Source organism: Nyctereutes procyonoides, unplaced genomic scaffold, assembly GCF_905146905.1.
Source record: "Nyctereutes procyonoides isolate TBG_1078 unplaced genomic scaffold, NYPRO_anot_genome, whole genome shotgun sequence".
In the NCBI taxonomy this organism is placed as follows: domain Eukaryota; kingdom Metazoa; phylum Chordata; class Mammalia; order Carnivora; family Canidae; genus Nyctereutes; species Nyctereutes procyonoides.
In genome coordinates this window covers 5,412,300-5,427,470 of record NW_026575128.1, presented here as the reverse complement: position 1 = coordinate 5,427,470, position 15,171 = coordinate 5,412,300, and the positions used below count along the sequence as shown (strand labels likewise).

Here is a 15,171-nt window from a genome sequence, read left to right as displayed (position 1 = left end):
TGGCCTTCGTCAGCACCGAAAGACTTCCTGGAGCCAGAGAAGGACACAAGGCTCGGCTTCTCTTGCAACAGGCAAGGGATTCAATCTCTCTTGCTCAGCTCTCCCCCAGCCCTCCATCCCCATGGACCGGCCATAATTCAGCTAAACCTGAGAGTTCACCCATATTTTATTTACTGATTCGATGTTACGAGACAAGTAAAATAGACGGCTGTCACCTCTATTAAACTGGGCAGGAAAAATGGCCATGTAGGCAACAGGCTCTTTCTGCTCATAATGTGTCATCTGCTTCCTCGGGGAAGGAAGCAAGAAAGGGGAGGGCATGGCCTCAGGGGAGAGCCGGGTTCTGTCGTGTGCTAGAGGGGAAGCCCAGGCTCCACTACCAGCCTGTCCGGGCCTCACTCTCATATACATAAATACGACAGACCCATCAGCCCAGTCAGCCAGGTACTGGGACCCCCAACTTAAGTCTTTGGCTCCCCACTGATCCAAAGAAAAGTCACTACAGTCATTTGTCAGGCTTGGAATAAAGAATGGCTGTTGAGCTACCCTGGGAAGCATGTGCTAGAGAAGCAAACCTCCAAGTGGTCATTTCTTTTAAGTACACAAGCACATCCACGCGTAAGCATTCACACTCCCCAGAACCCAGACGATGCATGCATCCCCAGGGCTAACAGGCCCAGGCTGATGGTCTATACAGCCTGAACCTCCAGATTAGCTGTCAACACCTCTGCTTTACACAATGCTTGCATGGAGACCTGTTGTCTATGCATTCTAGTAGGAGTAAGTGATGTGGTGAAGACGGAAAACGGAGGGGCCGGACCGCTGGCTGGCCGTAGCACACACGGCACAACAACAGCCCTGCCTGCCAGCTGTCCTGAGCGGCCTGCCTATTAAGGATGAATCACAGAAGCTCTCTTTCCTGGTTCAGCTCCCAGAGGGAGCATGAGAGATGCTGAGGGGCCAGTGGGGAGGAGAGGCGGGTGAGGTCGTGAGCCTTTCTTCAGTTTCTTCTTGAAGTAGACAGCTCGTGGCTCCCTCAAGAGGAGACTCATCATGAGACGAACCAGACCAAGGATGTGAAGACTAATCTAGGCCTGCAAAAAGAAGGACTCACTCCTCTAAATATTCCAGCTCTGTCCAAGCTACCTACATGGACAGAGTCTCTGTCAGAACACCCACGACTCCACTAGAACTTTGACTTCGTAGAAGAATCACACAATGTCTTTTGCAAAGTCCTGTTGACCAGAAGGAAGAAGTGTTGAGCTGAATAACAGGGCAGGTAGGTGGACTTTTATTCAAATGACTGTATTTGGGGCACCGGGGTGGCTCAGCGGTTGAGCGTCTGCCTTCAGCCCAGGGCCTGATCCTGGAGACCTGGGATCGAGTCCCACATCGGGCTCCCTGCATGGAGCCTGCTTCTCCCTCTGCCTGTGTTTCTGCCTCTCTCTCTGTCTCTCATGAATAAATAAATAAAAATCTTTAAAAAACAAGTGACTGTATTTATCAATGTATTCATTTATTCAACAAATAGTTATTAGTTACTAGGTGCCATGCACTGTGCTAGACACACCGGATAAAGAGGTAAAAATAAGCCATCTGGGGCCACTGCTTGTATTGTCAGTGCTATGGCAGGGGAAGTACAGGGTGCTGTGTGGATCCACAGAAGTAAGTAGGAGTCAAGAAAAGCTTCTTGGAGAAAAAGACACCTTTGCTGAAACCTGAAGGATGACTCAAAGTTGTCGGGGAAGAACAGCAAGAGCAGAGGCCCAGGATGTGATGGAAAGGCACAGTGCCTCCTGGGGACTTGCATGTTGAGCACAGTGGAGCAGAGAGTGTGTGTGAGGCAAGGAGGGACAGAGTCAGGACAGGTCAGAAAGGGCCTAAAAGCCAAAGGAAGCCAGTGGGGTTTTGAAGTTGGTTAAACTTTAGGATAGTGGATCCTAGATCCCTGGGTTAAGCCAATGGACTTGGACATTGGTCATCCCCTGTCCAACGTGTTGATGGCCAACACGGCTGAAGGGAGGGAAGGCGGGTTCCTCTCGGGCTCAGATGGCAGGGAGCATTCCAGATAACAGAAAGGGAGCCGTGGAAGCTGCATGATCCAGAACAGGGCTCTGTTCGTAGTATAGGCCCATACCCCATTAACCTCTCCGCCACAGACCCCTTGGAGGAAGAAGAGAGGGAAATTTACATCTACCTCCTGAGGATGGAGAGACCTGAACAGGCTTTGGTGGTCCAGAAACAATGAGTGAGAATAACCGCCTGAAGGTTCAGTGATAGGATTTACTGAGGATAAATGACAGGTCCTGCCTTTAGGCTCAAAAGATCAACTGCCAAAGCGAAGATGAGAGAAGTTATAGATCAGCAGCGATGCCTGTGCAAAAGACCGGGTGATCCCGGGAGACCACCAGCTCAGCATAACTCAGCAAAGCAGAATGGCTGCTGAGGGGGCGGGGACGGTGATCTGGGTTGTACACGGAGACACGGAGGCCCAGGTCCGAGGAAGTGGTGCGCTTACTGGGTGCAACTCACAGGCAGCGCGGTGGTTAGCTCTCAACACCATGGGGCAAGAGCGGAGCATCTTTTTTTTTTTTCTTAAGAACTGACCATCTTGAACTTGGAGAAATTCAATTTGGAAAAATGCCTTTATGTTTCCGTAGGGTTGCCCTAGGAAGCAAATCCAGACCAGAATCAGTGGGCATGGTGATCCAACGTAAGCACAATAGATATCATCTGTTGAGCGCTTCCCACGACTGTGGTCTAAACACTGTATATGCATTCACTCATTCAAATCCTCCTAACAACCCTGTGAGGCAGGTACTATCAGTACTATTACTATGAGAGATTAATTTGCCCAAGATCCCATGGGTGGGAAGTGATGGAGGCAGGCTTCGAACTCAGGTCAGCAGGTTCCAGAGCCTGTGGAATTATCTACAATGCTAGGGCATATTAATCCTCACAATGATCCCATGAGGTCAAAGCTACTGTTATTTCCATTTTACAGGTGAGGAAATCTAAGGCTAAGAAGTTAAGTGACCTACCCAAAGTGTTAGAGCCTGGGGCAGGGAAGAGGGTTTAAACTCAGACACATGGATTTCAGAACCTATGCTCTCAACCTCCAGGTTCTATGGCCTTCACCAAAACTTCGGGGAGGCAAATTTTAGCGGAAAACATGCAACAAAGGTTGGAATAAGCCAAAACATTTGCAGGAAACCACAAAAGAGGGTCCAGAGTAGTGAGCTTCCTATCTCAGATGGTATTCAATCAGAGACCCGATATCCACCGGTAAGGAGGGGGGGAGGTCCCTCCAGTGACTTAGACCAGTGGTCTTCACAGAGTAGTCCCCAGATGAGCAGCATCAGCATTATCTGGGGACCTGTGAAAAAATGCAAAATCCCAGGCCTCACCCACCCGAAACCTACAGAATCAGAAGCTCTGCAGGGGGGACCCAGTGGTCTGTATTTTAAGGAGCACTCCAGGTGATTTTGATGCATGCTGATGTTTGAGAGCATGACCCCTGGGGTCCTTTTCAGCCTAGAGTCTGTGATTCTCCACCACAGACAGGAAATGCGATGCGCGGAGCCCTGGGAAGTCCTTGGCTCCCCGCTCCTGCTTTTCCGCCCAATTGGGCAGGCTTTTTGGAATAGCGTATTCCAGTTCTGCAAAGCAGATGCAGGAAGGCTTTGCACAAGCCTCCCTCGTTCCCATATTTAAAGAGCTCATCCCTGCAGTTGTTCTGAGAACTCTATAAACGCCCTTCCATCAGCAGCCTGTCTGCATCAGTCCCTTTAACAGCGCAAGGCTTAATTGTCTCCTATGGATTGGAACCCTCTTCACACAAACTAGAATCTTCGCTCCTTCTCGATCCCTTTTTTCCCCTGCCTTCCTTAACCACCATTCAGCATGGCACCAAAGGATTTGGAGTCGGAGCTGCCACTCCCCCCGGATCTCACTCCATCTCATTATCTCCGATCTGTATGATCACCATGGGGACTCTCTCCTCCCCGGCTCTTGGCTCTTGCCGTGGCCTCATTACCCGATGTCTCCCAGCAGAGCCAACAGTGTCTATCCCCTGGGGGCCCAGCCTCCAGCCGCAGACCCTCTCTGGGCTGCAGTGGTCTGCCCAAGACGCAAGATCGAACTGTACATCCAAGAAGGACCGAGGAGGACTCCCCGGATCAATTCCTAAAAAGCATCCCACCACCACGCTCTTCTTGGCTCCCGAATACATGCAAAATGCATTTCAACCCAAACGTTGCAAATATAGGGAAGAACCGGCACCCCAAAGGCGGCAGGTATGTGAAAAATAGCAAGCCAGGAGGAGTCTGGTAGCTAACATACAGAAGCATCCTAAAAGGCACCCTTCTGTCTCCCTAACATGGTGGGTAACTGTCACAGGCAACCCTACCGTCTCCCGTATGGGGGACACGGGTGTGTGGGCAACGGGTAAATGCCACGTATTGAGCTGCACGGACTGCTGAGCACCAGGGTCGGCAGAAGGCAGAGGGCACATAAGAAGCAGACAGCCTCAGAGCTCATAGTCTGATGGCAGAGACGTGGCCTCCACCTTTGGGGGATCCTTTCTCTCCCAACATTTATTAAACATCAGGTACTGTGCGAAGAGCTTTATAGACTTTATCTTCTTTAATACCCACACTAACTCTGGGAAGATGAATCAGTAAGGCTCGGCCATATGAAATTTTTTGCAGGTCAAAAACATCCGATTATGGTTCTGCTTGACAGTAAGGTTTCTATCTTAAAGACGAGGAAGCGGAGGCTCCGGGGTAAAGCGCCTTGCCCAGCGTCCCAAGGCACGGCCATAGTCAGACTCACAATCTAACTCAGATCCACCACATTTCAACAAACCCCAGACATGCCATGATATTTTGAGGTGCCGAGAGAGGAAAAAAAATCCCGTAAGTAACCCCCGTTATGATACAGGAGACACACCGACTTCAGAGATGTGAGAGGGCAGAGGGGGAAAGTCCATCTCAGAACCAATGAAATACAGTATCTGACGCCCCAAAAGCTCATTCTGCTTCTTGGTAGTGATGGCAGGGGAGGTGCCCTTACCTCTGGGCCACCTCTGGGCCACCTCTTCTGGGCCACCTCCTTGTCCAACGGGGGAGGCAAGACACACAGGCGCTAGCTAGAGAAAGCCCTGGGCACAGCCACGGGCATAACCAGAGCCAAGGTCAGTCAGCCTGAGTAAATAAGGCACAGCAAGGGGTGGGGACGTGGGACAGTGATGTCTGGGGGAAGGGGAGCACCAGGCTCAGGTAAGAGGCAGTGGGAACCCTGGACATCACTCCAAAGGAAATAAAACAAGGTAAGGTGGGTTCAAGTTGCTCTGGGCCTTGATGCTATAAAATGTGGCCAAGAGCTAATGAAAACAAAATCAGAATGACCTGTGGTCCTCAAACCCAACCCCTCGGGCCGTGCCTCACTCCCACTCTGGCATAGGGTCCTGTCTCTGGGACACAGAGAGAAGCAGAAGATGGAGGTGACTCCAGGAGCAAACACAGGCGTTGGCCCCGGCCCCATGTTCAGGCCACTCAGGGGACAAAGTTGAGGAAGCGTAGACAGTGATGTCTCCATTCGGCCCCCTCGCCGCCTCCCTCACCTCCCCACTAACCCGGCCCCGTGCTGCTGCCAGACTCCCTGAACAGCACTGGGAGGAAATGCTGATCTTCGGACGGTGCTTAAGCTTTTCTGAAAAGATGTCACAGCCCTCTGACTCTGGGAGGCAGGCTGGAAGGTATCGTCCCCATTTTACAGATGGGGAAATCGAGGCCCCAGAAGATAACGTGACCGCTTTGATTGTGCTTGTCCCAAATGTGTCACCTCTCTAGGGGCTCCCAGTGATGCAGTTGCCCCCACTTCCTAGAATGGCTCTGTGCCCAGCAGCCACCCTCATCCCAGTCTCCCCGCGTCCCCCAGAAGAAGGAACATGGTGGACAAGAGGCGTAAATGTGAATTTGTCTTGGCTCTCGTAGAGACTGGGATGAGGCCTGGTGGAAGGGTGGCCTGGGCAGCTCTGGCACTCAGGCCCCCACACCAGACCCACAGCATGTGTGGGACAGCACAGGTTCCAGAGCCCGGTGTCAGTGGGCCTTACCCTCCTACTGTCCACCGGTCTCAACTCCTGGCAGGACAGGCTCTATTTAGAAGGTCGGAATGTGACTCTTGCTTAAAAGTAAGATGATCATAAAACCTATTAGCCTGGAAAGGATGTTGGAAGAGGGCGGGGATGGGACTGGGGAGAGGAAAGGGAGGTGAGGGAAAAGGAAGACCGAAGAACAATTCACCAACCACCTGCTCTTGCCAGGTCACTGGCTGGTGATGGAGATGAGGGGGAGACACAGACACGGGGCCTTTTCCTCAAGGCTCTGAATCGAGGTCTTTGAGGACAGCCTGGTGGCTGCCAGGGGGACATGGAGGCCGGAGTCCCCAGAACAGAGAGATTCCTATTGGGGGGACTAGCCATCCCCAAGGGAAAGTCCATCCTTTATCTCAGGTTGAACTGGAGCGTTGGTCAGAGTCCAGAAGCCCGGACAAGGTGGGATGTAGTCATTGGAAGCATGAGTGTTGGCGGGAGGGGTGAGAAAGACCATGCACCCTTTCCGCTAGAGGAAGCACATTGGCCATGCGGCCCATCAGCACGGACAGTGTGACTCTGCAAACTAGCACTGGCAGGGTTAAATGTCGCAGAACCCACACAGCCGTCTCCAGCACAAGGCCCGACAGGGCCCAGCCCGAGGAGGCCACACACAGCCCCCCGGAGCCATGCAGGGGGGGTGCTCCACCCAGCGCCCCTGCAAACCGGTGCTTTCCCACCTTCCAACCACACGGACAGTCAAACACACAGGACCAGGAGTCGGGCCGACAGGGGTTCCTATCCTGCATCTCCCACACGGGCGTGTGATCCTGGCCAAGTGACTTTGCCAAGCTTACTTTCCTTCTGTGCAAAATGGAAATAACGCCCACGGGGTGGCGAAGCCTGAAGAAGATTTGGGGGGAGGGGGAATGTGGCAGCTGCATTTATTGAGCACTTACTATTCACCCGCATTGCTAGTTGGGCGTCTGGAGCCCCAGGGTACCTGGCACCTGCTAAGTGCTCCTTAAATGACGGCCCTGGTGGCGTCCATGTTGCTGTGCGTGATGCTGACGTTGCTCCAGCCCCAGGTGGGGTCCCAGGCAGGAGACGCCGAGGCCTCAACACAGGCACACTGCCCCCTGGTGCTGCTGTCGGGAATCGGCATCTGGCAGACGAGCTATTGCAGTGAAGAGCCCGGGATGCTGTCTGCACCAGGCCCCGGGCCCATCCATCCTTCCTTCCATCCATCCAACCATCCATCCATCCATCCATCCATCCATCCATCCATCCGTCCATCCATCCGGTGCTCCAGCCCCATCACACCAGCATCAGGCGGACGAACCCTGCTCCTGGAACTTCGGTCCTCCTTGCTGCTGGGCAGGGCCTAGAGGGCTCCAGGCTCTCTTCCGCTGCTGCCGCTGCTGCCCAGCCAAATGGAGCACCAGCTCTCGCCTCTCTGCAGTCCCTCTGGAGGGTCCAGGGCAAACAAGGTGGGGCTCAGGATGAAGCCACAGGAGGCAGGGCAGCTGTCTGTAACAGGACGGAGGAAGCTGGGCCTCAGCAGATCAGAAGCAAACCCAGCTGCTGAGCACAACCAAGTCTCCTCCGAAAAGGACACCCTAAGCAGCCTCCGCCACCTCCCCTGTATGTGGATGGCCTCATGCCCCCGCCCCCGGAGGAGGAGGGAGACTTCTAATGTCCACAAGGGAATCTGTGCTTCCTTCCCCTGACTCCTGAGGAGGCTCCGTTTCCTAGAGCAGGGACACCGAGTGGCTGTGGGAATACGGGGGTTCAGGGGGGCTCATGGGTCCCAGAAAGGATCCTCAAAGCAGCCAAGCAGCCTTGCATTCCCGGAGGGGTGGGGGACTGCAGGGTTGCCCCTCAAAACCCTTTCAAAATAGCACAGCGGGCTGGACTTCTGAAGTCAGCTGTCGCGCCAGCAACAGGGGGATGCAAGTGACCTTGGAAGAGCCCAGTCAGGACACAGTGCCGGGCTCACCCTGCAGAAACCACCTCTAAAAAACCCCAGATCATCTTGATGTCAAATGACTGCTTAGCGCAGTGCGAGGCAGGCATCAAGTAGAAATTAAACTCCAGCTTGAGGAGGAGGCAAGCCCAGACTGACAGGAGCGGCTGGGCTGGGAAGTGGAGGCAGAAACTCCTCAAGTTAATGCCTTCCAAGGCCCCTCGGGCCACTCCCAGGTCTTGTCTGAAGCTATTTACTTCCAGGGGGGAAAACCCTATTGATCTTCATTCAGCTCCTGTCTGCTCCTACTAGGCAGCAATGTCTCAGCGCATCACCAGTCACGGTAAGAAAATCCTCATTGTTTTACACGCGGCTCCCAAACTCGGAAGATGAATGTTAGGACCGTTTGGGTGAACTGATGGCAAAAGATTGGGACGGACAGACGGGGCTGGTTGGGGCACTCTGGGGGAGGGGCTCTCATTCCCCAGGGACGGACTGCTGTGCTTGCCCACTGGGCCCCCCATTCCAGGCTCGGGGCCTTGAGGCTCCTCTGATCTGCTCTGTTCTGCTCTGTCGGTAGATGCTCTGAGAGTCCCGAGTGGAGCCAGCCCTTCTCTGCAACCCCCACCCCCACCACATACACCTGCTTTATGTCTCTGCAGTCATTTGGCTCCGAACCTCCCCCTGGCTGGCTAGAGATCATCACCAGCCACTAGAGCTCCCCAGCTGCTGCCACCACTGTCTGGTTCCCTTTTCAAGTTCCAAGCTGGCCCCGTAGCACGAGGGAGCCTCGTGGAACCGTGAAACCCACGATGACACGGACAGCACAGTGCCCACCAGTCTGCACTCGGACGTACTCTGGAGCCACGGAATATCCCAAACCATCACAGCCAACCCAACCGTTCACAGGTGGGGAAACTGGGAGAAGGGGCAACAGTGTGATTTGACCGAAATCGCTCAGTAAGCGGGAAGATGACGGAGCAGGAAACCCAGGCTTCCTAGCTCCCGGCCTCGGGCCCCTGCACTTCAGCTTCTAGGTCATGCAGCCAGGTCCACGTGAGGTCACTGAAGCCCATCTGGCTGAGGGGACCCCTGCATTAAACGGCTTTCCATGAGTTAAGACCAGAATCTGTCTCCACAATAATAACGATGATAACAGTAATAATAAAACGCCGAACAATATGCTTTGAAAACCTTCAATGAGCAACGCTTGATAATCACACGCAGATACATCTTCCACATATTCATATAAAATAATCAATGATCATTTTTTCCCGCAGACTACAATCCAATTACTCTCTCTCCCTCGCTCTCTCCCTCACTCTCCTTTGTTACTTGCAAACCATCCAAGCAATCAATGCCTTGACCTCTCCCTCTGATAGACACAATTACAAAAAGACAGAGCAATGCAATTCATCTATTCAAGATGGATTGTTTGAACACTCTGTCACACTGCTGAGCTATCCATCTCCTTGTCTAAGAGGAAATTTCAGCCCCCAAAAAAAGGCACAAAGAAAGGGGCGGTTACGCTGCTCTCTGGCCCAGAGAGCCCCTCAGACACCTGCAAGAAAACCCTCTCCCAGGCTGGTGCTTGGGGATGCCTGCTGCTACAGGACTCGGCTCCAGGCACAACGGGAGCCCGTCCAGGGAACCAGAAACACCCAGCACACTCCGAAGCCCAATTTCCAGGACCTCAATTCCCGCGGCCCCGGTCAGAGCCCTGGAAACCCATGGGTAGATCAGAAAAGGGAGATGGTGTCGGACATAGCCAAGGCGGTGTGTCTGGGTCTCGGCATAGGATTGTGTGTGTGTGTGTACGCGCGCACTTGTGCACGCGCTCCCATGATGTCCACTGTGGTTCCCTGGCTCCAGCTAAGGCTCCAGCCTGGGCTCAGAAGGACGGAAGTTCAGCTCCCCAGGAAGCTCCAGAGAAGCCCAGAGGCCTCAGAGCCTTCTCATCCTCCGTCCAAGCTGGCACAGCTCCGGCGGTCACGTTTGGCATCCGCACAGCACCCCAGTCCTCGGGCTGGGAATCAAATGGGGCAGGGCTCTCAGATATAAATGGCTTGGGCCGACACGCTAATTAATCCTGGGGCTTAATACGAAGAAGATTAGAAGAGAGGAGGGCTTTGCCATCCTTAATTGCATTATTACAAGCTGAACCCAAGAAAGGGCGAGCAGGCTGGGGCTTCCCCTCAGAGCCGTGAGGAGCCCCCAGTGCAAGCCGATTCCATAGCAAGAGGGGGCAGGTAAGGATACATCATCCTGCCCCTCCTTCGCGCATCCTTCTGGGGTTGTCCTCATCTGCTCCTGACTTCCAGGGCCCCCAAAGACCTCCATCCCTGAGGCTGGTCTAGGAGTATACCCAGCTCCCCGCCGCCCCCACCCATGCAGGGGGAAGAACCATGGAAGAGGAACCTGCAATGCGTGGGATGGGCACATAGCACCTTTTAAGTCTCCCCTCCTTTCTCCCAAGGGCACCCTACCATGTAGGCCCCTGAAAAACCAAGGAAAGAAGGAAGGAGGAGATAAAAGAAGTGCTGGCCCACTACTAAGGGACCACCTGCCCCTGGATGGGTGGTGACCAAACCGGGGAACTGGGGCAGGCAAAAGAGCCGAGATAGAAGAGGTTTCTGGCTTGCCAAGAGCAGCCCGGCTGCAAAGGGTTAAGCGTGACCGTGGGGGATGTCCCCAGAGCCCCTCACTCCCAGACTTCTCTGCCTTCTGGTGTGAGTCGCTGGGGGTCCCAGGAATGGACTGAAAGACCCCAGCGTGGACAACAGCGCTAAGGGCTGCGCTCTACCCCCATCCGGATTGTTTATAGTTCAAGACATTGTGGGATCCAAGAGTGAGCCTCGGAGACAGACCCCCCCCCACCCCAGATTCCTGACCGCCTCCTAGGAAAACCCGACCTAGGTTTCCTGCACCGCCTCACCCTTAGCAGTCGGTGCCTGGAGAAGAGCCACAAGGAAGGACGGTGGCTCCGGCTCAGCAGAGCTCTGGCTGCCTTGTGCCGGCTGCTGGCGGCGGCGCCTCGCGAACCCAGGCGGCCCAGGTCTCCGGCCTGGAGGCGGGCACGGGGCCTGCGTGGCCGAGGCTCCCGCGTGGCCAGGCCGGGCCTGCACCCCGAGCCCCCCCCCCCCCCCGCATCGCGGGGAGCGCTGCCTGCAGGGCGCCTGGGGCGGCCACAACAAAGTTAAAGCCCCGAGTAAGAGTCTCGGGCGGCGGCGGCGGAGAGCGGAGATGCCAACCCCAGAAAGCCTGCGCGCAGCCCCGCCAGCCGCCGCCAGCTGCGGAGGGATTTCGGCTAACTTTAAAACCCGCTCCCTTCCCCCCTCCCACCCCGACCGACCCACCTGGGGCTGCCCCTTCTCTGCCCCAGGTCCCGGGTCGCCGGGCCGCAGGCCTCCCCCTCCACGCCGGGAGAGAAGACCCAAAGCCCCCCCTCTCCATCCTGCGCAGCGGCCCCCGCGTCCCGGCCGCTGGAGCGGTGCCCCCGGCACAGGAGAGGGGCCTGCGGGGAGCCAGGAGGGAAGAGAAGTTGGCGCCTTCCCCACGGTTCCCGCGGCGCGGAGAAGCCGGGTCCCAGAACTCGGGGCGGCCGCGCAGGCTGGCAGTCGCCGGGAGATGGGAGATGGGAGATGGGAGATGCGCCCGCGCCCGGGCCGGGGCTGGAACGCTCCGCTGCTCTCCATCAGCTCTGGCCTCCTGCGAGCGCGCCAAGGGCCCCTCGCCCGCTGCCGTCTCCCCACTAAGTGAGGCCCGTGACCCCGGCTTTGCAACTTTGTCCTCCCCAGAACGACCTCCCGGTGGTCACCTGCCCCCCCCCAGCCCCTGGCAGCTTGGAGAGAGGTCGGGGGGAGGAATAAACCCTCTTGGGATCGCGTTCCTCGCGCCCCCACCCCACCCAGCTCCATCCCCGCCGCCGCCCGGGCGCAGCGAGACCCCGGCTCCGGGGAGCCCTTACCGATCCGGATGACGTGGGGCATCCCGCGCGAGTCCGGGATCCAGAAGGCGCACACGAGGAGCCCGGCCCAGTATTCCCAAACCAGACTCCGGGGGCGCCGCCAGGGAGCGGTCATCGTTGGGCGCCGCCGAGCGTGCCCGGGGCGCGGCCGTGGCGGGCTCCCCGGGGCGGCAGCTCTAGGCGCGGGCGCGCAGCAGCCCCCGAGGCGCCGCCTGGCCCAGCTGCCCGGCTCCCGAGCGCCGCTGCGAGTGGGGGGCGCCCCGCGGCGCCGCGCACATCTTACTGGGGGGCCGCCCCGCCGGCGCCCGCCCCGCCCGGCTGCCGCCCACGGGCCGCCCGCGAGCGCGCGAGGCTCCCGGGCTCCGCTCGGACTGCGCTCGGGCTCGGCTCCCGCGCGGGCTGCCACCTGCCCCGGCTGCCGGGCGCTGGCGGGCGGGCTGCACGCGTCTCTCCGGCCGCTCCTCCTCCAGCCGCCGCCAAGGCTACCGCCCGGGCTCGCACAAAGCCCCGGAGTGGAGTTGCACGCGCGCACACACTCCCTCCCAGCCCCCTCCCCGCGCCCTGCCTCCCGCCGCCCGCGCTCCCTCCGCGCACTCCCCCGCGCACACACGCACTTCACACTCACGCCCCCGAGGCGCACACTCGCGCGCTCACACCTGCGCAGGGGGCGGGGGGTGGCGGGGACGGGGACCCCGGGCCCGGTTCTCAGGGGGACGCCCGGAGAGCGAGGACGCCCCCCTGCTTCCCAGCTGTGCCCATCCGCCCCGCCGCCCCCCAGCCAGTCCCTACAACTGCGAGGGCACGGAGCCGGGGAGCCGGGCGTGCAGCGACAGAGCTGGCACCGCGAGCCGGCGACGGCGGCAGCCTGGCGGCCCGACCAGCTGGAGGAGACGCGCCCGCCGGGCGGAGGGACGCGCAGCCCGCGGAGCCTCGCCTTCCCGCTCCCACGCAGCGGGCGCAGGCTGGACGGCGGCGGGAGCGCACGCGGGGGCCGCGGCCCCACCGAACCGCCCTCCGAGCTGGGGCTGGGGCTCCGGGGAGACCGAATTCAAACAGAAGTGTCCGCCGCGCTGGGCTGGGGATGCTGCAGGGTCTGCTAGGGGCGGGCCTGGCCCGCGGACCCTCTGCGGTGGAAGGTGGCACTTGCCAGCGCCCTGCAGCCCCGCGGTTTCCGAGGCCAAATCCTGAAGTCCGGAGGGCATCTGAGATGCACCTGGTACTTCCCATCCTCGCGTTCCCCCAACGGTGCAGGAGGCGCTAGCCCCCTTCCCCTTGCCTCCTGAGAAGGATGAGAGACACCCGGCAATGGTCATGTCATTGCCCTGGGAGGCAGCAAGACCCACGGGGCGGGGGGGGGGGGGGGGGGGGACTGGAGGAGGGGAGCAAGCTAGAAAGGGTTAAAAAAGGGGGGAAAACCTTGTTTATTAGCAATAATAAATTCTTTTTTTTCAAGTGGCGCTGGGTGTCGAGGGAAAGAAAGGGCTGTGGAGCGAGTCTGGAGCAGGAGGCTGGGAATTACGCAGTTAGGCGAGTTTAATGACCTTTTTGACAGAGACAAAGCGCCCACCCGATACAGTAGATAAATAAACGGATCTGTCACCGGGCAGCGGCTAGGCTGTGTGTGGATTTATTTTTCTCATTTAAATAATTTGATCTATTCCATCATTCCCAATCTCTCCCATTTGCCAGCTGTCTGGTAAGAGCATGGCCCCCAACATCTGAAAAGCAAATCTTTAATTTTCTTACAAATAGACTATCAGTCCAGCCCTACCCCGGCTGTTAATTTGCCCCGTCTTTTCCTTCCCTTCCCTTCCCTTCCGTTCTGGAAGTAGGGGACGTGGGCATTGTGTGGAGATGTGAATATTGCAGCGTGGCCAATCCTGCCAACTGGAAGGGGACTCCCTCCCACCTTGCGGGGGAGGCAGCTGTGGCGGTGGGAGGAGGATTTCCCGGGCTCTTCTGAGAAAGGGAAGAGGTGTGCGGTCTTGAGGCCGTCCTCCAGCACCGGACAGCCAAGAGAGGCTACTGGGCACCATATCTGCCAGACTTGGGCCTTCCTCACCCCGGAGCAGGAGCGGCTGGTTTCCCAAGCAGCCACTGGAAAATGTTGCCCAAGAGACCAGGGGGAAGGACATGCAGACCAGAGCCAGAGAGGCAGCAGCTGCCACCTCTTGATAGAGAGTAATGGGCCCTGGTGGGTCCCAGCAAGGAGGAAGCACAGGAGAGGGGAGCAGAAGGCCCCCCCATACAGCGGGGGGGAGTCTCTTCCTTGAAGAAATCACACCCCAGCCCTATTTAACCTGGTTTAGTTACTCCAAGGAACCAAAAAAGTCCTGGCTCTTCTCTAAGGAAGGAGATCTGGTGCCCTGATGGGGGGAAGAGGAGAGGGGATTTGGCAGGACCTGAACTCAAGGCAAAGGATGCGGGGGCTCAGAAGCCATCAGCAACTGGCAGTCCTCTGGGAGGGTTAGGGGGTGGGGAGGAGGGGAGAGCCTGGGTGCTGATTCTGTTTGGTCATCCTGCAAGCAGCCTCTTGCCAGGAGAGGGGTCGAGTGCAGGAAACTGGTGGTACAGGGCAGGGAAACTGGGAAGCAGAAAGGGAAAGGGTGGGGAGGGTCTCCTCCAGGGAAGGGAATGGGCAGATTTGCACCCTAGAATAGAGCCCTGTGAAAGGCCAGGGGAGGGAGGGATGAGAGGTGGGGAGCAGGGGGAGAAGGAGCAGCCCCCAAGAAAGCCCGCACAAGGGAGGCCGAGGGGGAATCGGAGGGGACCATGTGACCCTGTCCCCTGCAGGCCCCCCGCCAGGTCCGGGGGAGCAGCACGGGCTGGACATCGCTCCTGCCGCATCCCAGAGTGGGCGGGTGTTAGCGGGTGCTGCGGAAGGAGGCTTCCCTCTGCTGCCACGTTGGCTGCGGTGGGAAACAGCCTCCAGATGCAGAGGCTGTGGGGCTCAGTCACCGGGGCCACAGCCCAGGGGGAGCCCTGGGGTCCCAGGGAAGCTGGCTGAGCCGGCCGGGCGCGGGCCCTTACACGGACCTAGCTGCGAGCGTCCTGGGGCGCAGGGGTCTCCCAGGCCGGCAGCACCTGCTCCCTCCCGGGCTGGGGAAGGGTGCGATGCTTTACAACGAAACACCAGCCATG

At 57.8% G+C, this 15,171-nt stretch overlaps 1 protein-coding gene across 2 annotated transcripts in view; it reads right to left on the bottom strand.

Moving 5' to 3' along the window:
* The window catches only part of GRIK3 (glutamate ionotropic receptor kainate type subunit 3), a 217,190-nt gene extending 205,045 nt beyond the window's left edge, over positions 1-12,145 (bottom strand). For both annotated transcript variants that reach the window (XM_055341917.1, XM_055341918.1), the window contains exon 1: positions 12,031-12,145. In XM_055341917.1, the coding sequence (XP_055197892.1) occupies positions 12,031-12,145 (115 nt within the window). The remainder of the gene's footprint in view (positions 1-12,030) is intronic.
* Positions 12,146-15,171: the final 3,026 nt, after the last annotated feature.